The sequence below is a fragment of the Monodon monoceros genome, unplaced genomic scaffold (assembly GCF_005190385.1).
Source record: "Monodon monoceros isolate NGI ecotype Baffin Bay Population unplaced genomic scaffold, NGI_Narwhal_1 Super_Scaffold_3, whole genome shotgun sequence".
NCBI classification, from domain to species: Eukaryota; Metazoa; Chordata; class Mammalia; order Artiodactyla; family Monodontidae; genus Monodon; species Monodon monoceros.
The window spans coordinates 16,914,158-16,941,307 of NW_021703780.1; the positions used below are offsets into that span (position 1 = coordinate 16,914,158).

General features: G+C 40.5%; 1 protein-coding gene across 1 annotated transcript in view; it reads left to right on the forward strand.

The window, feature by feature from the left end:
* Window positions 1-27,150, forward strand: part of E2F3 (E2F transcription factor 3) — a 78,319-nt gene that overhangs the window by 46,000 nt on the left and 5,169 nt on the right. The window contains exons 2-5 of the mRNA XM_029243909.1: window positions 19,999-20,110; window positions 21,341-21,560; window positions 22,880-23,038; window positions 26,106-26,220. Coding sequence (XP_029099742.1) covers window positions 19,999-20,110; window positions 21,341-21,560; window positions 22,880-23,038; window positions 26,106-26,220 — 606 coding nt within the window. The remainder of the gene's footprint in view (window positions 1-19,998; window positions 20,111-21,340; window positions 21,561-22,879; window positions 23,039-26,105; window positions 26,221-27,150) is intronic.

Genomic DNA, 27,150 nt, shown 5'->3' on the forward strand with positions numbered 1-27,150 from the left:
GAGAGGTTTCAGAGATGCTCACAGGCCTTGAGGCTCTGGAAAGTACTCCAGGGATTTTTCCAGTCCTCTCTTTACTATGTAGAAACGGAGGCTCTGCAACTTGGCCAACGTTCTTGCTGTCCCTCCACAGTCTCACAGTTAAAAAAAATTTTTTTAAGTTATATTTTGCAAACTGACAAAAAGAATGATATAGTAACATGGTGGAAATAACACTCACTGTAATGTATCGGTTCTTGTAGTTTCTTATTTTATTCACCTTTATAAACCGCTCCGAGAATATCATCACAAAGAGTGTTCTCCTAAATTGGAATGTGATTCAAATAGCCCTGTCTCTTTTCCTCCCTACTTTTTATGAAGCAACTGCCTACACCCACACGTCTTTTAGTGAGCAAATGCAATGTGTGAGTGCGAATAGAAAAAGATTTTGTGAAAATTAATGTCATCAGTCCAGGAGTTGAGAAAAGTATCAAAGTAATTACAAGATTCATTAATCATATGTTTAATAACACTATCAGGGTTTTTTGGATTGGTTCGTTTTACTCTATAAGACTCTTTAACATCCCCAGATCGGTAAACTTTAACCGATTTGTAGAGATCAGGAAGTTTTATTTACCACATAGATAAGTTGTTTGTTATTATTTTTAATAATCAGGTACTTATTTTGCATTTGTAATGACCAATTGTAAAAAAGTTAACACAGGTAATAGGAATCTCTGGATGAATTCCCAGGGTGAGACCTCAGGCGGTTCTTTGACGTTCCGCTTGGGGTCGCCCATCAAGAAAAGCAATGCATTTCAGGTTTGTGAACTCACTTCGCCACCGCGAGATTTCCAGGCTGAGAAGCAGCGGGAGGAGGGGCAGTGGGAGGATGTGATACAGGTACAGCTTCAGAGATGAAGAGCGTGTTTGTGCTTCGTGCCTACATCTGGAAGTAAGTTCAGTCGTTCCTCGATTTCCTGGGGGGATTGGGTCCAGGACCCACGCGGATACGAAAATCCGTGGACGCGGAACCCACTGAGACGGAGGGCTGGAGGGCGTACTGTACCTAGACTGGGGGAGAAATTGTTCTCCAAATTGTCAGGTTCAACGAGTAATTTTTGTAATCTCTCTTTAGTCTCCCAATTAACATAACATCTATTGAGGTAACATCCAGTGCCTAGAACTGTTGTAAGGTATATAGGCTAGAGGTAGTGAAAAGATAAATGGGTTAGAAAAAAACTCACTTGTAAAAAAAGGAGACAAGCTATATTGCCCCCTAAAGAAAGCCTGATTTGTTCCACCTGAGCTTAAGCCCTGTTCAGATAAATCGCTGCTTTTCCTGTAATTACCAAGCTGCTGAATAGAGCTAGGGCCTTGCTAAACTTTATAGTTTGTTATTGATTTTCATCATTAATAAAGGTTAGCATTTATCGTCATCTCCTATACAAGACACTAGTATTCTTTTTTTCAAAACTCGTTTAGATGAAAAACATTTTTCTTTGCATGTTCTTTGAATTCAGTATTATCAAGTTTGTACAGTTTTAGAGCTATTGTATCACCCCTATTCCATCCCACATTTTTCGTTTTTTAAAAAATTTATTTATTTATTATTTATTTGGCTGTGTCGGGTCTTAGTTGTGGCACGCAGGATCTTTGTTGCCGCACGCGGGCTACGGAGCGCTCGAGCTCAGTAGTTGCGGCCCATGGGCTTAGTTGCCCCGGCGCGTGTGGGATCTTAGTTCCCCGACCAGGGACCCATGTCCCCTGCACTGGAAGGTGGATGCTCAACCACTGGACGACCAGGGAAGTCCCCATCCCACATTTTTCATAGTATTTTTTCCTAGTATGTTTTCAAGATCTTTTTATGTGCATTTGGGGAATGAACATGATTTCATATGTATTCATTGGCACTCACTGCCGTGGGCCTTTCTTTTGATTTTTCTTCTGTACCTCAATGGTAGTGGCTCATTATGAGGTAGAAAAAAGCTAAGACCTTGTTCTGAACCTTTATTGGGTAAGTGAGAGGCTTCTGAATCATGATCTCTATCAAAATGTTTGCCCACATTAGTGTAACGGGGAGTTAAAGTCCATTTCGTGTGTTAGAACCTGGGGAGTCAAAACTGCGAAAATGAGTGGAAGAATTTGACTCCTTTCAAAGAGTTGTATTTTTTCTATTTTGATGGCTGTATTGTTTTGCCCTGTAGATCTAAAAGGAGAGGATCCATACTTTGTGTTCTCCAAATTGAGGGGTCTTTGAATCCTAGGTCAGGCGGTACCTAATAGCAGGAATCGCTCTGCTGCTAAAGTAGCACATTAGGGGAACCCCTGCTCACCCAGCGGGGCTCCTCTGGAACCCCCCCTCCCAGACCATTTCTCCATTTCCTCAGCCTTAGAAAGCTCACTAGTGGTCCTATTTGGTGAGAAATTTCTGTTCTTTATTGTTTCTTTTAAGAATGTTGAATTCTCACCTGCTATATAAAAAAATAAAATTAAATTTAAAAATTAAATTAAAAAAAGAGAAGAGCATTGGCACAAGAAGAGATAATAAAAGAATATTCTTCTTCAAAAGTAAAAAAAAAAAAAAAGAAAGAAAAAGGAGGAAGCCCCCAATTTCTCCTAACATCATCATTTTTTTAATTTGCCAAAAATGTTGGATACATGTATGTCTATAACTGATTCACTTTGCTGTACACCTGAAACTAACACAACATTGTAAATCAACTATACTCCAATAAATTTAAATAAATAAATAAATAAAATAGATAGCTAGTGCAAAGCAGCCACATAGCACAGGGAGATCAGCTCAGTGCTTTGTGACCACCTAGAGGGGTGGGATAGGGAGAGTGGGAGGTGATATGGGGATATATGTATATGTATAGCTGATTCACTTTGTTATAAAGCAGAAACTAACACACCATTGTGTAAAGCAATTATACTCTAAGAAAGATGTTAAAATAAATAAAGCTTCTGTGATAGAAAAAAAAAATGTTGACTTCTCATCTCAGAGCCAATACATGTCTTATCAGTATTACTTTATTTACTTTCCAAAGAATCCATTCTATCTTTTAAACTCTAGGAGATTTCTCAAAAATAGGTAGGCCTGTTGGTAAAATTGTCATTACAAAGGGGGTAAACTTGCCTTTTTTGTGTGTGGGTAGTGCATTTTAAATAATCCATTCCACAGAAACAAGAAGCTTCTGTGGAAGTTACTGGGGAAGAGATAATTAGAATAATGGAGGCTCTTCCATCAGCTGCCCCCCATCTGGGTGTTTTAGGGCGATTCTCCCATCTCAAAAGTTGTTTAATACCATGTCTACTTTGTTGGGGATCATATGAATTGGGATCTATGTTGTATTTCCCACAGTTGTTTGCTCTTTAGTGATCTAGCCAGGAAGAGCACCAGTGGGAGGAATGAACTTTACAGGGATTATCTGAAGAGATTTATTAATCCCAGGATAACCTATAAAAACCAAGGCTCCCGTATACCATTAGATGAGGAGACCACAGTCTGCCCTTTTCTACCTGCAGCTTCCGTGTTCGCAGATTCAGCCAACCTCAGATTGAAAATATGCAGGGAAAAAAATTCCAGAAAGTTCCCAAAAGCAAAGCTGGAATTTGCCATGTGCACCAGCAACTATTTACATAGCATTTACATTGTATTTACAACTATTTACATAGCATATTAGATATTATAAGTAATCTGAGATTATTTGAAGTATACCGGAGGATGTGCATAGATTATATGCAAATACTATGCCATTTTATATAAGGGACTTGAGCATCCTCTGATTCGGGTACCCTAGTTGGGGGTGGGGGTGGTCCTGGAACCAATCCCCTGTGGATGCTAAGAGACAATGGTATTCTGAAGTTCTCCTGTTGCAATATGTTTAATATTGTGCTTCTGAATAGGCAGTGTATCTGAGAATTGATATCACTATGTTTACATTGATTTTCTTTAAATACAAAGAAATTTTCATCTTAACGAATTAAGTGTGTTAGAGGACCCACCTTTCCTTCATTAAAATAATCTGTTTGAAAGTACATGGTAGGCACTGGATAAATGTTAGTTTCCTTTCTGGAAATTTCGGAGTTAGTTACCTAACTAGGGAAGTGGAAAGGTGATATTGTAGAAATGGTCAGTAATCCTAAAACCTGAAGTCTCCCATCCCCCCTTCCTTCCTTCTTTCCTTCCGGCCTTCCTCCCTCTCATCGGTCCGTTCTTTCATTACACCTTGTCCTTTGTCATTCTTCACGGAGGCTTCTGTGCACCCCATCTCCCAGAAGCCCAGCCATCTCTGAACTCCTCACGTTCGCTGGCCCCCACTCTTCTCACCTTTAACTTCTGGTTCCTCAGATTTGTCATTTGGCCAATCCCTGGCCCCTAGGCATTTTTGTTTACAACATGTTTCCTCTGTTAATACCCTATTTTCACCAGTTTTTGAGATGAGTCACAGAGCTAGTGTATTCTCACACACCTTCTAGCAGAAGTCTATGGAGTGTATCACCTCCTGAACCCTTCACCTTTCTCCTCATTGATGGGCTTCCTTTGAGGCCTTTTCTGTGTATTTTCGACAGTGGTTATTTTTGCCTTTACAATAGGAGATCATAGGGCAAATACCGTTCTGAGTTGGTTTTTTTTCCAACTAGGTAAAGCCAAAGGTGGACCTCACCGTAAAATAATGCAGCTATGTGATGTTCTATAATGTGGGTGTATAATATTGAGTGGTTTACTTAACCATTCCCCAATTAATGGACAACGGACATTTAGGTTTAACTTCCCCCTGTTAAATATAATGCTGTAACAAAATGATTGTACTTGCCTCTCTGTGTACATGTTTTTAGTATTTCTAAATTGGTCCCCAGAAGTACAATTGTAGCATCAAAAGGATGCGTATGTTTCAAATGTTGATCATACTGCCAGATTACCCTCCAGATTGTTGGTCACATACCTACTCTTCCCTCACTAGCTGACTCCTATTCATTGTTTTAATTTTTCAAAATTTATTATAGAATGTTTCAGATACAAAGGGCAGAAAGAATAGCCCCATATACTGACATTAACAATGCAGTTGAATACTCTTTTGTTTCCCTCTCCAATAGTCTTTTTTTATTCTTCGCTCTCTGCACTTACCCCTACTCATTCTTTAGTTCTCCTTAAAATTATACCAGGTACCTTATGATAATATACTTCCATTTCTTCCCTCCTGGCCTTTATGCTAGTATTGTCATGTATTATACATATACATGATACAATTTACTATTTTTGTTTAGACACTCAATTGTCTTTTAAAGGGATCTAAATATAATATAATGGAGGGAAAACCTCCTATATTTACCCATGTAGTTACCATTTCTGATACTCTTAATTGCTTTGTATAGATCCATATTTCCATCTGGCATAATTTCCTTCTGTTCAAGGGACTTCTTTTAATATTTCTTTTAGTGCAAGCCTACTGGTGAAAATTTTTTTTGGCTTTTGTGTCTCTGAAAAGGTCTCTGTTTTGCCTGTGGATTTTGAAACATATTTTTGCTGGGTATGGAATTCTGGTTTGACAGTTTCTTTCAATGCTTTTAAAGATGTTGCTCCACTATCTTCTGACTACATGGTTACAAATGAGAAACCTCCCTTCCATTTATTTGTTTGTAACATGTCTTTTTTTTTTTTTTTTTTTTTTTTACCCCTCTGACTGCTTTTAAGATTTTCTCTCTTTGTCACTGATTTTGAGCAATTCGATTGTGATGTGCCTCGGTATAGTTTTCTTTATATTTCTTGTGTTTGAGATTTATTGAGCTTGAATCTGTAGGTTTATGTCATTCATGTCCCTACATAACGTTTTGAACATATGGAATATAGTTGCATTAACTTTTATCTATCTACTAATTCTAATATTTGTGTTAGTTCTAGGTCAGTTTCTGTTGATGGATTTTTTTTTTTTTTCTCCTGAATATGGGTGGGATTTTCATGCTTCCTTGGAACCTTGGTAATCTCTGGTTAGATGATAATCATTGTTGGGTGCTAGACATTTTTGTACTTCTGTAAATATTCTTGAATTTTATTCTGAGATGCAGTTAAGTTTCTTAGAAACAGTTTGATCTTTCAGGTCTTGCTTTGTTGGGTGGGACCAGAGCAGTGTTTATTCAAGGGCTAATTTTGCCTCACCAATGAGACAACACCCTTCTGAGTATTCTACCCTATGCCTCATGAATTATGAGGATTTTTTTTTTTTCAGTCTGAGAACAATCGTAAGAACAATGTGCCTGCAGTTTCAGGCCCTGTGGGAGCTCTAGGCACTGTTTTCTATTCCTTTCAGGAGTTTGTTTTTCCTAGCCTTGGGTAGTTTCTTCACATGCATGCACTGATCAGGGGTCTACTGAATCCAAGGTGCCTTCTGCGGATTTCCAAGTTTCTGTCTCTGAATATTCTTTCCTTTTTGGTCCTCCGTCCAAATTCTAGCTATTTTGATCTCCCCAGACTCTCAGCAAAATCTTCTAAACTCAGGGAGTGTATCAGCCTCTACCTGGGCTCCTCCTTACTGTACTACAGCCTGGAAACTCCCAGACCTCAAATACAGGATTAGAGTTTGCCACTAAATGAAAGTTGAGTGAGCAGGAAAGCAGCACTTTTTGGCCATCAGGTCAATTGTACAAGTATTGGATATTCCTGACGTGATATGACACTAGCAGATGTCAGCTTTCAGTTCTTTGTATTTCTTTTTTTTTTTTTTTTTTTTTTTTCCGGTATGCGGGCCTCTCACCGCTGTGGCCTCTCCCGTTGTGGAGCACAGGCTCCGGACGCGCAGGCTCAGCGGCCATGGCTCACGGGCCCAGCCGCTCCGCGGCATGTGGGATCTTCCCGGACTGGGGCACGAACCCGTGTCCCCCGCATCGGCAGGCTGACTCTCAACCGCTGCGCCACCAGGGAAGCCCTGTTCTTTGTATTTCTAAAAGTAATATTTTACTACTTTAAGAGGGAGTTCTTCAATTGGTTCTTAGGGTCATAAGTCTTCCAAAACCATTCTTACTTCTTGAAGTCCATTTATCATGCTCCTGGACCAGGAGATAGTTTGTGAAACTGTGTCCTCCAGAGCCAAGTGCCCTGTCCTTTGGAGCCTGAGTGATAAACACATGCTCTTTTTCTGAGATTTAAGGTACCAGCTGCTGTGCTGCAAGCCATTTTAGCAGCTGCGCTCTGAAGTAAGCTTCTGTGAACTCAACCAGTTTAGATTCAGAACAGTTACCCTCATGTGTTAACAGTAACTCAGTGGGAGAGAGTTTACGGACAGATTTTATTGGTGCTAGTTATGAAGCAATTGAATTAATACTCTCTAAAATTGATCTGTCAAACCCATAGTAAGAATTTATTTATAGCCCTTTATTGCACACATAAACTATCTTTTTAGTGATGAATGGTTGAGGACATAAAAAAGAGTATCTTCGTGGGTTTAATTATCATTGTTTTCCATGGATGGTATTAGGTCCAACTATTCAGATGGATAGCTCAAATTTGCTTTTATTTTTATTACTTGTTTCAAGTACTCACATATAACACAAAGCATGACAGAGATGTAATTTCATTAACCCAAAAGATGATTGGCTTTCTCACTTCATAAAATTTTAGTGTTTGGTATGAGCAACATAGATGTCCTTTGATAAAACATAATGAAAATTTTTAAGAAGATAATGATTTATCCCATGAGTCCACAAACTGTGGCCTGCGGGCCATATCTTGTCCACTGCCTGTTTTTAAATAAAGTTTTATTGGAATACAGCCAAACCCATTCATGTGTGGGTTCTGGCTCCTTTCTTGTTACAATAGCAGAGTTGAGAGGCTACAACAGAGCTGTGTCCCACAAGGTCTAAAATATTTACTACCTGTTCTTCTACAGGAAACGTTTGCCAGCTTCCTGGTTTATTGCACTGCTGTTGAAGTGAGGTAAAATCTTAAGACCAAAACTAGGAATTGAAGAGGGATGTAGAGATTAAATAGTACTCGAGTGGGAGATTCAAGTACACTATTGCAGGGAGACATCTGAGCAGCAGAATGAGAGCCTAAGCTTCCTAACTGCCCATCCCTGAATATATTTTAAGTACTTTTGCCAACCTCCAAATTGGAAATTCAGATGTCTGAAGAGAAGAATTCTTAAATTCCATTTTATGGACAATAGCTACATATTTAAGGCTAGCAATCATTTAAATTACAGAAGAACACATTATGAACATACGAATAAATGTAAAACTGTCTTTTAAGTTAGCGATTTAATTGCACCATTTTCCCTGCCGTTTATTTTTCTGTAAAAGCATAGAAAATTCAGACTTCGAAGGGAATAATGAAGGGAATAATAAAGCTTAAGCATTGCATGGGGGATAAAAACCTTTTGCCCACTCTGATTTAGAGACCTCTATGACTCACAGATAAAAAGGGTCATCATAGTGTTTCTTATTATTAAAAGTGTTACTCATTTTTTCTTATTTCATCTGAGTAACGTTAGGTCTATGTAATTTATTAATCAGGCCTTTCTCTTAAGCTTCTTACCCATTTACTTTTAGTTTGGTAAAAATAGATAGATAGATAGATAGATAGAGAATTAATCTGTAAAAGGTTTTCAGAGGTCTTGGCTTTTTAAGATCAACATCTAATTGTTGGGGTAGAGACTTAGGTAGGAAAGATATTAGGGCTTCAGCATTTGCAAAAGAAACAATTGCCTCTATTATTTGAGTTCATTTACTGATACAAAGTGCCAGGCACAGTGCCTTATACTTAGAGACCCATCAATACCACTTGCTGATGAATGAGAATTAAACACATAGAGGGACACTTACGGTTTAGAAAGGCAGATTGTCACACGTATTTATCTTCTTTCTCTTGAAACTCTGTGAAACCAATAGTAAACAATTTTTTTAGTCATTGAAAATAAGAGGGGGGCAACTAATGAGAACCTACTGTATAGCACAGAGAACTCTACTCAATGATCTGTGGTGACCTAAATGGGAAGGAAATCCAAAAAAGAGGGGATATATGTATATGTATAGCTGATTCACTTTGCTGTACAGTAGAAACTAACACAACATTGTAAAGCAACTATACTCCAATAAAAATTAATTTAAGAAATAAAAGAAAATGAAAGGGGGGCTTTTCGTGGCCAAGATAATCCAACAGATCTCTGGAACACAGAGAACTGGTAGAGGAGCGGCGATCATTAAGTAGAACAGAGGAAGCCATGACCAAAGAGGGTATCGGTCGGCTCTGGAGAGTCACAGAAGCTCGTGTGACAAAACCAGAGATAAAAGGGGATTCTCATCAAGGTCTTCATGCAGAATTAACGTCCAGAAACCAGAAGAGTTTTCCCCAGACAAATAATTTTTTGAGAAATCTCAAAATAAATTGATTGGCTCCATTCTGGCACTTAAAGGCATCACCCCAACTTGAATCATACAGCTCCCAGTTGTCACTGTACTGTTTTATTCTCAAATATGTGTCTTAAAGACACAAAGCTTGGTGAGACATTTGAGAAAAGACTACACTATAGAGTGAGACCAAGATTTTTTTTTTTGGAGGGGGGGTAGGTAGTTATGACTATGAAGAAAACAAATGAAACAGGAAACAAAAGAAGACTTTAAAAGAAATAATTAGTGGTGTTGGAGAGGCTATGCTATTCATAAAACAAGATGCTATAAAAATAGGTTGATCAGGGAGCAAAACAAATGTTCTTGGAAACTAAAAATCTAGTTTGCCATTTTTTTTTAAGTCAAGTAAAAGCTAAATTTGATGTAAGCAAGTAAGTAAATTTGATGTCAGTAAGTAGAACAACAACAAAAAAGACATGGAAAATAAAAGCTTTAGAGGATCAATCCAAGAGGAATAGGAATTCCAGAAAGCTTAGACCAAGACAATGAGAGGGAATGGTTTACAACATACATGTTTCTCACAGCTGAAGGCCAAGCACGTAGTTTCTAGAAGTCCATGATTTCCTCACGCAGTGAGTGAGAAAACGATGCACACCTGAATACGTGTTATGAAATTTTACAATAAATGTTAAGACAGGCCTGGAAGCTTTCAGGGAGGTTAAAAATCGAATAGCTTCAAAGGAATGAGAATCTGCGGCTGCAGGTTTCTCATCATCAACACTGGATATCAAAACCCCAGGAGCAGTGCCTTCAGAGTTCTGAGGGCGACAGATGTTCAGCCTTAAATTCTTAGACAGACTATCAAATGTGAGGGTGAAATACGCATTTCAGACGTATAAGGGCTCAAATTTTCTCTTCCATACTACTGTTCGGATATGTTCCAGGAAAACAATGGATTAACAGTGGGATCGGGGAACTGACTCTGTTGCAAGCAATTGAACACAACTCTGGCCAACTGAAGCAGAAAAGATGTTTATTGAAAGGATATTGGATAACTCGCTGAATTGTCAGGAAGATTAGAGAACTAGGCTTGGCAAACAGGCAGGAACAAGGAAGTATCCCTAGCCAGAACCACAGCTAAGACATCCAACCACAGCCATCACCTCCAGTCTGCTGTTTTGCAGGAGCAACTCCAGACTCCAAATCTAGGGTGGGTGTGACTGCCTGTCCCAGCCTAGGTAGCCCTAGCCCAGGTTCCAGGGAGGCTGGGAGAGAGGATTGGGGGTCTTCAATTTCTGTGGTTGATTCAAGAGGGGGGAATTCTTCCCCCACCCCTCCTGAGTTCTTTTGGCTAGTCTGATGATTAAATTGACACAAGACAGATTAACAGAGGAGGGAAAAAAACCAATAATTCATAGGCACAGACGTCTCAGAGAAATGGGACCCCCAAAGTGACCAAAGCAGACTGTTTATATATCATTTTTAGACGAAGAAACAATTACTTGTGAAGATTTAACAAAACCAAGGGGCTTGTACTTGGGGTAGCAGACTAATGAAGAAGTAACAAAGTTTGTTTATACGGCTCCCTTAGCCTTGAATTCCCTAATTCCGGTGATAAGGATGCTTTTTATACCTTCACATGGGAGATTTATTTCCCACTTTCATGGGGGACGGGGAGTCAAAGTATTTTGTTTTTTTTTTCCAGCTGTTTCTCAAATTTAATTCAAAATAATCATTGTGTTATTGAGGCATATTTGGGGTGGCCTGCCCTGGGACCAACGGTAAGAAGGTGGCTGTGCCTTCCATCAAGACTGACAAAGTGGGGAATTTCCTAACCCACAGGAGGGCAGGGAAGGTTCAGAGGCTGGGCAGTCAAATAAAATGACAAATGTCCACCTCAGGCTTCAACACTGTATGTGGTGAGGGAAAACTGCAGAATGACAGCGATGCAATGACCTGGAGAACCGTGCAGGGTCTAGACAGCAGGAGGTCCAAGAGCTTCAGGGAGAAAAAGTGGGGACTTGATAGAATATCTGATATGATGGCGAGTTGGAAAAAGTTGAAGATGTGGTGAAGGCAGATGGTGCCAACAAGCGGGAAAGACAATCGGGAACTCCAAAGAAAACAAACGAACTTTACAAAAAGGAAATGCATTCTCAGTATCCTGTTTGACTCTGAGGGAACAATATTTATATAGTCAAAATGCACAGCACTGGCTTTTAATTTAAACAAAAATACTGATGTCACTATTGGGAGAAAGGGTGGAAGAAAGGTGGCTGTCTTATCATTGAAGGAAGTCTTCATAATAACTAGAAATGTCTGTGTAAGCTTATTTTACTTAGAAATAGGGAGGTGACCTCCAGGAAAAATAGTAAAATGTGTTCCCTTGGCGAGGTAGATCCCTGAACTCGTGGATTTTTAAAAAAATCATGTGCATCTATTTATTTTTAAATTATTTTTTTAAGTGATATAAAAAGGAAGGCAGTCACCAGTTCATAAGTAAATGGCTTCTATTCCAAAGTTAGACATCAGTTTGAGATTCCTTTTCCTTTAGAAACATTCATATGTATGTGGTTAGATTCCCCAACCAGTCCACAAATACAAGTTAGAGTGAAGTTAAAAACACCTAGATCTGTAGTTTAAAAATCAAAAGGAGAAAAATGGTCAAGTTTGGGATCCGTTCTAGTAATCCAGTGAGAAATGATGGGGGGATCTGGCTGGGACAGTGGGGCAGGCATGGAGAGGGACACCTCTGAGAAAGGAGAATATTCAGCCCACCAACTGCTGGTGGCTGGGATGTGGAATGTAAGGGGAAATCTCCACCAAGATAAAATGCATACTAGCTACTCCTGGTGCCCGGTTACCTCCGTCTGAGCTTCCGGCGTGCTCTTCAGTTCATCAGTTCTCTGAGATATATTGGTTTCTGATTAAGCTCCCCACCTAACAGCTCATAGAGACGCTGCTCTTGATAGGTTCTGAACTTACCTATTGCTGGGGGGAAAACAACAACAATAGCAACTCCAGAGGAGACCTCAGAGCTCTTCATCTTAGGTAACCTTATATCAATGAAAGGTTGATGCTGGGAGTGTGGTTATTCGCCTGGCATGTAAGGGACCATGATTTGGCCCTTTCTTTATCCTCTGCATCAGAGCCCCCCTCCCTGCCACCAGCACCTCTAAACTGGGGCCCTTCCAAGTCTCCGTGCTTCTGGTTGTGCTTGGACAGCCTGCTTAAGGCCCCTAAGTCCCACTCCCTTTTTAAATGGTTAACCAGATTGAGTTAATATATAGTCACAGCTGGAAACTAAGTATTCTTTTCTTAAAATCCTCATGCCCTAAGCCACTGACCTAATGGCCAGAATCCAAGTGGGTCTCAACTGTGGTCTAGTCTCAAGCTGGAGGTCCCCTCCTTTGGGTTATTTCAGTATTGTATTTAATCTGGTCCTCATGCTACTGATTTAATCTCCATTTTCCTCTATTTCCCTTCTTCCTCTGTTCAAAATACCCTGTCTCACCCTTGGCTTTGAGACAAAATGTATCGTATATCTAGTTCTTTCCCTTGCGCAGATCTATTAACTGGGGTAAAGGGAGTTTATTTTAGTGTTCACAATTTGTTAACCTACAGCCAGCATGCCTTTTTCTTGATTTAATTTTTTCCTGTGACTCAGTTGAATGGCAGATAAGAGCACCACTTTCTTTCCCACCGTGAAAATAGGATGCGCATTCTGGTAGCATACCCCATTTATGTTTTGAACCCATATCTGTACACATTGAATGGGTATAAACCACCAGACCTCTTTTGTTGAACTCCAAATGGAAAAGATTTTTGTTTTTCTTGTTATGCAAGAAACCCACACTCACTTTAAAGTGATTTAGTAATATTAAAAGTTAAGAAGAAGAAATAAAGTCACCATAATCCTACCACCCAAAGATTAATACTCTTAAACTGTTTGTTATATATCCTGACTGACTTTCTTTCTATGCATATAGTTTCCCCACAGAAATAAAATTTTACTATTCACACTTTTTTAAAAAAGACTTACATATATAGAAGTACATCATTATTAATTGCATAACATTCCATTATATAAATGTACAATAACTTAACTGAATTTTTCTTCTGAGATTGGGCATTTATGTTGGACATAAGTAGAAAAGTATAAATATTCAAGAAACTGGCTGTGCTGTTTTTAATAGACAAACCCTAGAAGCAACATAAATGTTCTCAGAATGTATTCCAAAAAGTGGAAGTGTTAGTTTGAAAGATATAAATTTAATATGTATATAGACATATCACTTTGTAAAACCCAACCAAATATTATACAGCTATAAACATGAAATCATTACCTCATATTTAATTTTACTTCTCAGAGATAATCTCCATTAACATTTGATGTGGATCTTTCCAGACCTTTTTCCTCATGGATACATGGAAAATTTCATATTGAGATCTATATAGTTTTATAGTTTTTTTACCCCTATGAGATCATATTATACATAGCCTTCTGCAGCCTTAATTTTTCCCCCTTTATATTTCTTGAAAATCTTTCCAAACATGTAGATTAATCTCCAGCGTGTGTAAATATATATATATATATTTAAGTATCCCCTTTACAGGTTGGTAATGTTGGAGCTTTGTGATTTACCTGCCAAGAGACTTCGGGAATTTATTCCTTGGTTCATTCAAAATAAATAAGTCAATTTGACTGAGTGCATGCCATATGTAAGGCTCTGGGGAAACTAAATTACTTAAGACCTGAGATTGCACTCAGGTCCAGTGCAGAAACCTGGAGTATATATGTGTTATGATGGTGAAATCATGCCCCAGCAGCCAAGAAATTGCTATGGCAGCAAAGGAGGGACATCTCAATCAGTCCAGGGAAGTCGTGGTCACTGACAAATTATTTGAACAGACCTGGGTTCAATCCTGGTATCTGTGACTTATTAACTGAGACTTCAGGTAAATCCTTAACTTCTCTGCCTCAGTGCAAGATGGGTATAGGAATGCCTACCCCACAGTGCCGTCATGAATATTTATTGGGAAAGTGGTTATAGCAGAGGAGCGTTGAGTGTCCATTAGTAGGTATCTGGCTAAGTAAACAAATCATGGTATATTAATGAATACAGTATTATGAAGCTCTAAAGAATAAGGTCATTCTGTGTGCACGGATAGGGACCCAACTGAGACATGCTATGAATAGAGTGCGGTTTGCTACCATCTGTGTAAAAAACATTTTATAAGGTGTGGTGGTATAAAACTGTATATATATATACTTGTATTTACCTAGACCATCTAAAAGGATATCTAAGTAACTTAGTAGTGCTTGCCTTTGAGGAAAGGAACTGGGGATCATGAGTGGGAGAAAGACACTTTGTAAATCAACTATACTCCAATAAAAATTTTAAAAAGAGTGGGAGAAAGTTTTTTTTTTTTTTAATGGTTATGAAACACACAGTCTGGTTTTTTATTTTTATGTTATTTATTTATTTTATTTATTTTTGGCTGCGCTGGTTCTTCGTTGCTGCTTACGGGCTTTCTCTAGTTGCAGAGATGGGGGGCTACTCTTCGTTGTGGTGCGCGAGCTTCTCATTGCGGTGGCTTCTCTAGTTGCAGAGCACGGGCTCTAGGCCTGTGGGCTTCGGTAGTTGTGGCACGGGGACTCAGTAGTTGTGGCTCGCGGGCTCTAGAGCACAGGCTCGGTAGTTGTGGTGCACGGGCTTAGTTGCTCTGCGGCATGTGGGATCTTCCCGGACCAGGGATCGAACCCGTGTCCCCTGCATTGGCAGGTGAATTCTTAACCACTGCGCCACCAGGGAAGTCCCTGGGAGAAAAGTTTGCTACCCATGTATATCCATCTGTGCTGTTTGAATTACCATGTGCATTTTATGTAAAGGAAAGGATTTTTTTAAAATTATGAATAAAATAAAAAGTTGATCATAAAGTAAGATGGTATCAATTTAATATAACTTTTCAACTATTTTTATATGGCAGTCTTTCACAATCATTTTATGGAGTGGTTATAAGCACGGACTTTGGAGTAGGCTTGTTTACTGGCTGTGGGGATCTTGGAAAAGTTATTTAAGAGCTCTAAACCTCCATTTTCTCCTGTAAAATAGGAAATAATAATAACAGCTATCTTATGGGGTTGTTGTAAAAATAAGATAACACAGTCAAGTGGAAAGCAATTAACCTGGCGTATGACCTATTGTAAGCACTCAAATGTTGAGTGCATTATGGTTCATACTAAAAGCCTATATCTAGGACTCTTGGTTGCAAGTGGTAGTAATCTAACAGTTTTCTCCTACCAAAAAAGGGAATTCTTCACCTCACACAAATGAAAGTCTAGTAGATCTGTCTTTGGGACTGGTAAGATCTCGTACCTCCCTTGAAGGCACTGGGACGCAGTCTCTCTCTAGCTCTTAACTCTGCTTTCTTCTCTGTGGGCTCAGTTCCCAGGTAGCTCCGGGCTTACATCCTACCAGCCTGATAACTCCCAGTGAAAAGAACCCTGTACTTTCCAACAAAAATCCCATCATTGAGTGATTCATCCTGCTTTGGTCATGGGTAAACCACCCGTAAACCAGTCACATTCGCCAGCTGACTGGACTACACTGATTGGTGGGCCCAGATTAAGGTGCTCACCTCTGTAACCTAGATAGTAAGGGCCAGCCTAAGATGTTGAACAGTGTCAGGCCTTTTGTTTTCAAGCCTGTTTGTTTTCAAGAGAAACCACCTGAACTAAGAACTGTGGAGAAGTTCCCCAAATGAAAAATTAGGGCAACAAATGCCAGGTAGACGGAAACCATGGATGTTCCCCTCGGCCCACTGCTTGGCTGCCTGACAGTTACTCCTAATGTTTTCATACGTACATTTTCTGAAATGCGTAACAGTGCAACTGTTCCTTGCAGAGGCATGTTGTCATAGTTGGGGCTGAGGTCCTATAGTTAGCACATACTTCCTTTCTAGTAAAAGCCACCCTTGATAATAGCTCAGGCAGATGCCCTGTGGGTGATCTATATAGCATCACTCATGTTCGGCCTTTACTCCTGCTTAGGACCAAATGGCTGGGCCTCCTGTTAAGCACCAGATATATTAGTTGCTTTACTGGTAGGGGCCATGTAATATGAAGGTCTGTTTATAAACAGGACAGCACTCCGTTCAGCAAGACGTTCACACTAAAAGCAAACAAAAATTGAGATGACCGAGAGGAGATTTTTTTTTTTGATTTGATTTTTTTATTGTGTTTGACTTACAATATTATTATTAGTTTTAAGTGTACATGGAACATTCTCTAGAAAGTGCTGACAGGAAAAAAAAAGTCAACCCAGAATTCTGTATCCATTGAAAATATCCTTCACAGATGAAGATGAAATGTTTTCAGAAAAAATAAAACTAAGATTATTTGTCACCAGCAGACATACACTAAAATAAATGCTGTAGGACATTCTTCAGGCGGAGGAAAAATGACACCAGGGGATTACACATATCTTCAGGAGCCAACAAAGAACAGCAGAAAATTTGAATTCCAAGAGGAGATCTTTATCTGCGCTGGCGCTCTGTCCAGGGCAAGGGGGTGTACCTACCTGCCCTGTTTAAATCCTCCCTTCTGGCTTCTTGTTTGTTTTAACAAGCATGTGTGCGCGAACTCGCTAAGGTAAGCATCAAGGTAATGCTGCTTCATCATAGCACTTCCCCAAAAGGAAGTCCAGTTACAGTGCCCATCGTCAGATCTAGGACCTACAAGTACTATGTGTTCCAGTTTAGTCCCCACTCACTCAGCAGTGGAGGAAAGGTAACAGGATAACCCAACAGAAACATCCATTTGGAAAAGAGGAAATCACACATGGTGGTCACCTCCTGGAGCATGTCATGTCCCCCCCAACAGGAATAGCAGGCACTTGGAGACTTGCTGGAGATGTGGCTTGTTCGTGGCTCCAAGATGGTCACCCCGATTTCTACTCTCTGGGAGGATTTTCTGGGGCTGCCTTTCTTTCACAGCTCATTTCTTTTCGGTGTGAGTCTTATAGGTTTAGGGATTGATTCACTTAAAGACTGAGGTCTCATAGGCCTTTGCTTCCTCTGGTGCCTTTCAAATGTAGTAGATTTTCTATCCAGTATTGAGATTTGTCAACTCTATGGTTTGGTGCTTGGTTACCAAAGTCACACAACCTGACTAGTTCTGGTCCTTGAAGTTAGATCGCAGTTTCTTAGCAACAGATCTTGGAATTTCCCCAGCCTACAGCATACTGCTTCCACAGGCCTTAACCTCAAAGCAATTTGAAACAGTAGCTGAGCATGGGGAGGCACAAAGGACATGCCCCCAGGCTGCTGGCCAGTGGGTGGTTCTTTACTGAGGGTGCAGGGAGAGTGCAGGCCTTAAGGGGCCAGGAGCTCAGGGGCCCAAGCCCTTTTCCCATTTTGCCTTCCTTCTGTGGACTTTAGCAGGGGCAGAGAGTACAGCTGTATATCTTCTTGGATTGCTTTCTACTGAGAAAAAGCCTCCAAAACAAAGCTGTTTTCTCCTTCTCTACTTTTAGGTGAGCCTCTACAAAGCTTGACTCTTATCAGTAGTAATTTACTGCAGGCCACAGGAAAGAAGTGACCAACACACCTGGCCCCTTGTCATTAGCAAGGCATGCCAGCTCCCCATTTCACTGGAGCCCGTCTTGACTCAGCCATTTCCACAGGTTGTCACATATTCCCCACACTTTCAGGAGCCCAACTCAAAGTGCTTTGAGCTAAAAGGAGACTTTATTGGCTAATGTAACTGATGTAACTGAAAAGTCTGGGGGAGGCCAACTGCATGACCTGACCCAGAGTTTTGAATGATGGCCTCAGACCCCTTTCTCTCTGTTTCTCCACTCTGCTTTCCCCTGGGGAGGCCTCATTTCCAGGTGGCTTCCTGCTACCAGCATATCAACCTTACTAAGAAGGCGCACCCCTTCCTACCAGTAGTTCCAGAAAAATTCCTGGGGTTGCCTTCGTTCACCCAGCTTTGGTCCTGTGCCAGAAGGACTGCAATCACTGTGGGCGAGGGGGAGGATGGAGCATAAAGACCAGCCCGGCCTGGGTCACCTGTGTGCAGCAGGCCACTCTTAGTCTGTGAGAGGGAAGGGATGCTCCCCGAAGAACAAGCAGGGAGTTTTGCCTGATGAAGCAGGAATGTTCCCTGGGCCAACCAAAGCAACAGGCCCACACAAGGATTTGACAAGAGTGTTTGGGAGCAGACGATGAAATTAAGAAATTTAATTTGCTAATCGTCATTCCTAGGCCTTTGGAGTGGTGATGCACTGCTCAGCAGGAAGGTAATGTGTGCCACAAATGCAAGCCACGTAGTAAAAAGATACATATATTTTCCGTATATATATACGGAAAGAGGTGAAATGATAACTTTAATAGCATCTTATTTAGTAATATTTTATAAAGCCGAAACAGCATCATTTTAACATGTAATCAACATAAAAATTATTCATGAGCTCTTTCAGCCTTTTTCGTGCTAAGTTTTGAAATCCAGTGTGTGTTTTACACGGACAGCACGTGTCAGATCGGATGAGCTGCCTGTGGCTTGTGAACAGGACACGTTCAGCTGATAAGTTGTTACTTTAGTTTCTATGTCATGGGGAGTTATTTTGAAATTGTGAATCTCCTCATTAGAAGCATCCGCCCTGAAATGAGCCTAAATGCACATTGTCATGTGGGTGTCTAGTTGGTACCACCCCTGTCTGAACACCCTTCACACTCATGCAGTCAGTACTCAACAGTTACTTATTTAATAATTACCTGGCTTCTCTCCTGGACTCTACGCACTAGGAACCAAGGGACTCTTATCTGCCTTGCTTACCTCTGTTCCCTTCGCCCAGAGCCCAGTACATAAAAGACATGAAGTGCATATTTTTATATGAAAAATCAGATTAAAAACTTGGGTGAGAGCTTCTCGTTTGCCCAGTTTGATGACCAAATGGGGAAAGTAATCCTAGTTGAAACCCAGGATTGAGTGTTTGCGGTGTTTGTTATTCTGATGAATGAGCATTTGTAGTCTGTGACCAGTTGTGTTACTATTCAATCACCCTTTCTTTCATTGAATATATATATATATATATAGAGAGAGAGAGAGAGAGAGAGTGTGTGTGTGTGTGTGTGAGACTGTATACCTACAGAAACCCAGGCTCTGTACCAAGCCCTGCGTATACAAAGATAAATGGGAAGCAGTCCCTGCCTTAAAGGAAATGAGAAACAGATAAATAAAATAACTCTTACATCCAGCAAGTGTTATGATACCAATAAACACAGAGTGTTTGGGGAGCACAAGGAAGGGGGTTCAACCCAGGTCAGAGATGGAGACAGAAGCAGAGGTTTGCTGGGGAAAAGTGAATTTAAGTCCCGTGATGCCTGCAGTATTCTTAGTCTCCAGCCCCATGCCTGGCATGTCTGTTGAATCAATGAGTAAATGAACAAAGTGACTCCAGAGCCTAACCCTGAAGGATGGTTGGATTTGTCCATCTGAGCCCAGGTGGCGAGAGCTCCGCCTCCGGAGCCGGAGCCCCGGCTGGAGGGAACCGAGACCCTGAGTGAAGTGGAGGGGGCCAGCGGGGGCTGGCGCGAGCCTGTGGCGTTCGGCTTCACTTGCGATCGTCCACATGACCAGCGACCAACGACTGTACTCTCTTATTCCAGGCAAAGCGCAGGCTGGAGCTAGGAGAAAGCGGTCAGCAGTACCTCTCAGATGGTTTAAAAACCCCCAAGGGCAAAGGAAGAGCTGCGCTCCGAAGTCCAGATAGTCCAAAAAGTAAGGATTCCGTGATCTCTTCCTGTCTTGGGTGTGAGCTTCCCAACTTTCAGAGCTTGTGGCTGAAGGGATGCCAAGGTGTGGATAATTTTGGCATGTTTGGTTCTTTTTCATTTCTGCCTGTGCCTATCCAAAAAATAAATATGATGTCTGCAGACACCCAGGGAGAGGTTTACAGAGTCCCTCCGATACCTGAATACTGACTGCAGGGGAGGCCTCTTTTGATGTGTGCAGTTTCATTTTTCAACTCAGAATACAAGCTCTTTGGCACTGTTCCATAGTCAAATCTAACTTTAACTTTCCTTCATGGACCTTACTTCAGGGACCAGGGCTAGCTGGGTGTAGGTGATGTCTATGCCAGCCTAAATCTCGAGTTCAGCGTATGGCAGCGTAAGGGTTGATTGAGACCAGTAAATTGCAGCTAGTTTCCATTTCCATCAAGCACAATCGTTGTTTCTTTTGGGAGAGAGAGAAAAGTAGGTTGGAAATAGCTAAATAGTCCTTTACATCTTTGGCATTTAATGCAAAGGCTAAATTAATTTAGACTTTGTCCTCTCCTGTCCCGTAGTGTATGAATTAGGCAATCCACAAATTGTGTGTCGTACTCAGTTAAACCCTTGACCTGTGCACTTGTAAGAGAATAAATGCAATATTAAATGAGGACAGTTCATTCCAGAGGGATGGGGAGACTGGACTGAACGACCTTTCCAGGTATTCTTCATCTACATTCTTTGAAAAGTTGGTGAACAAGTTATATACACACAGAGACACTGGAGTATGAAAGGGCAGTTAGGATGGGTCTGTCTGGGTCCCATCGTCAAACGCTGGAGAGATTCATAGCCGGACCCCATCAAATTAGGCTCCACATGTGCTGATCCCATGAGGCTACAGCACTTTTTCATTCATTCAACAGACATTTTTGAGCACCTACTATGTGTGAGATACTTCACTAGACCCCAGGGAGTAGGGTAAGCCAAAGTAGAAACTACTGAGAAATTCACAGTAAAACGCTTTAATCAAACAGGAGTTTTTACTGTCCCTTCCTTTTCTAATAAAGCAATTTCATAGCTTTCCATAACTCACCACAAACATCAGCGACAACAGCTTTGCTTCCAACACTAATACCTGGGCAGCTGGGGGAATGGGGGCTTGCTTGACTGCAAAGAAACCCTTCATTTCTTTACCTTTCCCCCTATCCCCCCACCCGCTCGGCTTTTGTTTTTCTTTAAGCTCCAAAATCTCCCTCAGAAAAAACACGGTATGATACATCACTTGGTCTGCTCACCAAGAAGTTCATTCAGCTACTGAGCCAATCACCTGATGGGGTCTTGGATTTGAACAAGGCAGCAGAGGTGCTGAAGGTGCAAAAGAGAAGGATTTATGACATCACCAATGTACTGGAAGGCATCCACCTCATTAAGAAGAAGTCTAAAAACAACGTGCAGTGGATGTGAGTATGAGTCACGGGGCCCGCAATTCACTGGCTCTGGGGTCCTTGCAAACTGCAGAGGGGTTTCTCCCAGGCCCAACTTTCACGCGCATGCCCACACTTCATTCCTTTTCTCTCCTACTTCTCTCCTTCTCTCTTCCCTCCTCAACTCCTTAGCCAGAAGTTCAAAGTCTCTTTACAAAGAGACCTTCTGTTTAGATGCTGTCAGAGATAAAAGGGTTTATATTCAATTAACCTCAAGCAAGGGGATCCTGGGATTAAATGGAGCCCTGCATCTGTAAAGTAAAACGCTGTTCATCTGTCACCGTGATATCTACGTGTGTGCTCACATGTGTAATCTAATAGATGCTTACACAGGCCTGTGGCTTGTCTCTAATAGGAGTTTAGAAACTATCTGTGGCTGTGTATCAACACATCTGTGTGTACGCACAGTTGTCAGGTATCTTTATTGATGGTTCTCATTACCGATTAACTCACTTTCTGTGTAAATTAAGTCAAGGTTCCTTCTGGAAAACCGGGATGATAATACTTGTCATCTACACACCCACATGTATGATTAAATGTATGATAATGTCATTTGTGAATTATGGACAGAGCATCTGAACACCCAGTGTATCAGAAGGAACTATGAAAGCATTATTGGAAGGAATAAATCTGTTATGGGTTGGCTTTGAAAAAAATATTACTTCAAACATGATAAAATGAACATGTACTTTTTTGGAATTTTATGACAATTCAGTGACCCATTTTAGCCTGTGGTTGAGACAAACCTGTGGGAACTGGGTTTTGTTCTTGCATCCAGCACATATACCTGTTTTCTTCACCTCCTTTTCCTTTTTAGTTGTTGGTATAAGACCCTCAGAAATTACCTAGGTCTTTCATGCTTTTTTTTTGGATGACGTTTGGTTGAAATTTGAACCATTCCATCTTTTTCTTCAAATTTTTCTATCTTGCTATGTCTTTCTATCCTTTTTCCCCTGTTTCTTTTCCCCCCGCTGGGAGGCATGTGGCAGGAAGGAGCCACCTCCTTTTGCCCTTTGAATTTGAGTCTTCTGAAGAAACAGCCTCCTCTGGAGGAAAGAAACACTGAAAATAGCAGTGTTTTTTCACTTAATTTCTATGGTGTGAAAAGTGAAGGACTTTATGTACGGAAAAATATGTATAAAAATTCTAATTTTAACACCTGGCTAACGAACAGTGTGACCTCCTGCATCAAGAGGGGACATTTACCCAAAGGACCGTTTCTCCCAGCCCTCCCTTTCGCCCTCTCCCCTTTGGCCTGTCGAGCAGACATGCAGAGTCTGTGTTTGGGTTTCCAGGGGCTGCAGTCTGTCTGAGGACGGGGGCATGCTGGCCCAGTGTCAAGGCCTGTCTAAAGAAGTGACCGAGCTCAGTCAGGAAGAGAAGAAATTAGATGAACTGATCCAAAGCTGCACCCTGGACCTCAAACTGTTAACCGAGGATTCAGAGAATCAAAGATATCCTTTGTGCCACCTGTTTGGCGGGGGTTACTGCCTTCTAGACTATTTCCAGAGTTGATGATCTGACTTTTATGCACAAGGTAGAATTTTACTCGTTTCATACAAGTAAGCGTGTGTGTGTGTGTGTAGGTGTGTGTTCAGTATTTATGGAATGATAGTCATTAGACTGCATCCCATCGTACCTCTTTTTTTTTTGGTTTTTTTTTTTTGCGGTACGCGGTCCTCTCACTGTTGCGGCCTTTCCCGTTGCGGAGCACAGGCTCCGGACGCGCAGGCTCAGCGGCCATGGCTCACGGGCCCAGCCGCTCCGCGGCATGTGGGATCTTCCCGGACCGGGGCACGAACCCGTGTCCCCTGCATCGGCAGGCGGACTCTCAACCACTGCGCCACCAGGGAAGCCCAGGCAACACTATTAATGAGATATGTAAGGTGTCAGTATTCATATTAATGATAACAGCAGATTCATCTTGGGCTTCCCAGGTTTTAGGTGGGTGTTAGCTGTCACTGTTGGGGTTCTCATATTCTGTTTTCTTTTCATCAGATATTGGGGGCAATTGGAATTTGTTGAATCTGTAATTGAACTCTAGTTGAAGGAATTGAAAGAGTATAGAAGAATCGTTCTATAATTTTTAAAGCACGTTATGCTGAATCACAGCACCAAAAACTGATTTCAGAAACACCTCAAGGCCTAAGAAATCTCAGCTTATCCATTCATCCACAAACATTAGTCCTTGGAAGTAAAAATATAAAAAGCCAACTCTTGTTCTTAACTGGCTGACAATCTGCTGACCACCTGAGGAGAACTTACTGTTCATCACCTCACTTCAGACCATAGAGGAGAGAGATTACTTCATCATGCTGACGAGAAGATTTTGCAATTTTCTCACTTATTAGTAGGAAACAAAACCAGTATTTTAAATAATCCCATCTCTGATTTTAGTTCCCCATTTATCTTCGTTAGACAGAAAATAAAATGTGACCTGCCCGGTTTCTTCTAGTGTCTCATCTCTAGTAGGCTTTCCCTTGGAGTTATGGGGACATTTATTTTCCAATTTAAGCAGTCTTTTTTGAAACTCTGATTGTTCATTTCCTGTTGGCCAAAGGATTAACCTTGTCAGCTGACGCTTAGTGAGCTGGGGAAGAGGCGTGCTGATTGGACACCGCCCCCTCCCCCCTCCCCGTGGTGGCCAGAGTGGGCTTACACTGGAAGAAATGAGAGTAGCTCTAGTTGGGCTGCTTCCTACATTGTTTACTCGGGAGCCCCTTCGGGGAGGAGACGTGGCTGTTCCATGTGATGGGCAGCTTACAGCCTTGTCACCTACATTAGCTTTCTCTGGTGCCTTTGTTGCAGAAAACGAAAGCTTCCTTGCAGGGGGCTGCTAACCCAAGAAGGAGGGAGCCCCAATGGAAGCACTTTTAAGTTTGTGACATTAGAGAATACGTTTGCACAATTTATTTCCATTTGCCATCCAGTTCCGAATTTGGTACAGCTTGCCCACAAATGTGTTGAAATTTTCCTTCCTGCGGCATGTTGGGTAATTGTAGATGAGGTTTTATTTTAATAAATGGTTGTCGAATAGCTTTTTGACAGTGGGCTGTGGAGTAAGTACCTAGTTATCAGTTTCCCCACTGTTCTCAGTAAAAATCTGTAACTGTCAGGTCTTCTGTAAAGACAGCAATTGGCTTCCTTGATGAAACAGATGATGACCTAAAACCCAGAATCCTGCGTGAGCTGTCCTGTCAAGGTCAACACTGAAATAGCTGTTGTCTGAACTACTGAGACTTCAAGATGATAGTCTGTGATAGACGGCCCTAAACGTACATGCAGATTTTGGGTGAATGTGCTTTTTTCTGGACAGCAGGTTCATAGCTTCCTTCAGTTTCTAATAAAAAGCTACTAATCTAAGGGACATCATTTCCTCTAGGCTTTCTAAGTCCTATTTCTGTATTTAACATGTTAGATCACAGACTCTATTCACTACATTATATTACCTCCGGAAATGCCTTTGTTGGGTTGTGATTTGCTGTTTTACCCTAGGCATTTTTTGTAAGTTAATATGAAAAGCAACTGGCTAAAGACATTGTATGTTAATTATGGTACTCCATGCCCCTTATAAAAGAAAGCTATGCAACCTATTCTCTTGTAGTACCAAGTCAAAGCCTGTCTCTCTAAGCAAGCTAGCATGAATACTTTATCATAAAATAAGTACCATGTTCTTTCGTAATATTCTCTTAGGTTTAACTGTCAGGGCACTTTAAAGAATTGTTCAGTGCTCGGAAGTAACTACCAAGAGTACTGAAATATTATTTTACTCTCTTTTCCTAAATCATTTAGGTTGCAGATCATCTGGAAGCTGCTTTCCTCCTTGTGAACACTGAAATATTGTAGTTAATAATATCATACAAAGGGTAATCTTTCTAACAGAGAAGTAATGACACTCTTATGAGTAGGCAATATATAATCACAACCAGCCCAGGTACACTTAAGAAAACAAGCTCTCTGCCTGAGCAGTACTCGGAGTTCTTCCACTGATACATAGATTTCATTCATTCATTTGGGTGGCTGCTGACACTTTTTAATAATCAAGTAGCAGATAGAAGTTACCGGTGTTTCAACAAAATTAGGGTTAATAGGGCTTAAATTTTTTCTGTGAATTGGGATCTGCCATCATTCAATTTGAGTGACAGAGTACTTCATTGGAGTTCATGCAATACCTGTGCTCCAGAGGAACCTGGTTTGAAAATCCCTGACGAAATTGGGTTTCAGTTTTCTTTTAAGAGTTTATTTTAACTATTCTGTTTCTGTGTTTATGTTAATATCTTAAGTAGCCATGAACTTAGAAATGGAAAGAAAAAAGCTAGACACTTCTTTTGTTGTTTAGAATAACAACCAGAAAAGAAGATTCATGGAAGATCCCATATATTTAAAGATCTAGGAGGAGAGACAGATATATTCTTCTAAGAAATAAAATACTTAAAAAATTTTTCCATGCATCTATTTTGTTATCTTCATAATGGTTACATCCGAGACGATTAGTTGGAAGATTTCCTTAACACTCATTACGTTAGCTTATGTTACATATCAAGATATTCGAAAAATTAGTGGCCTTAAAGACCAAACTGTTATAGTTGTGAAAGCCCCTCCAGAAACAAGACTTGAAGTGCCTGACCCAATAGAGGTAAGGAGATAACGTCTTTGTTCATCTGTAGAGATCTTTTTGGAATGCCTGGTGTTAAAGAATCATTGACTCCTGGTTAAAGTCTGTATTCTCCTAAAAGCTTGATAGTTCTTCCCCATCTGTTTTACTTAATCCTAACTTTAAAAACATTTCAACAGCTTGATATGTATTGAGTGTCCAAAAATTCTAATTTTAACATAGCAGGGCATTCAACTCAAAGTGGTATATGGGGCCCTGTCCCTCTTGTATTTTCTCTTTTTCATAATTTGTTATATGGTAGTTCTGATCCATTTGAACCGGTGGGGAATTTTACGTTGATTACCCTGGATGTGGTCCCCACCATGGACAGAGATATAAATGTTTTAAAGTAGTTCCCTAACTTATCTTAGGACATTTTAAGAATTTATCATTTATAGAACATGGACTTTTAAGAAATCAAATGGGACTTCGGGTTAATTGATAGACTAGAATATTGTAAGAAAATAAGGAGCATAGCTTTGTGATTGCTTTCAGATATACTTTGATAACATAGGCCTAGACTATAAAAGATACAGAAATGTAGTAAAAGAATGTGTAGAAAATAAAAAGAGAATGAAATTTGCAAGCTCCCATCTAGGGTAGAGTTCTCACCTTAAATGATAATAATAGCTCTATGACCTAGATAAAGAAGAATTTTAAATATTAGTGTACTGCATTCTTTCATTAAACTCAGTTCCTAGCACTTAAGAGTACTATTCCTCCAGTGGCTATTAAAGTTCAACATAAAAAAAACCCTACTGTTAAGGAATAATAACATGGGAATACTGTATTTGGAACACTTAAAAGACCTTCTAACAGTTTGCATAAAAGGAATATATATATATTTTTTAAATTCACCTCCTCTTGGCAAGGGTCAGCAAACTTTTTCTTTAAAGAGCCAGACAGTAAATG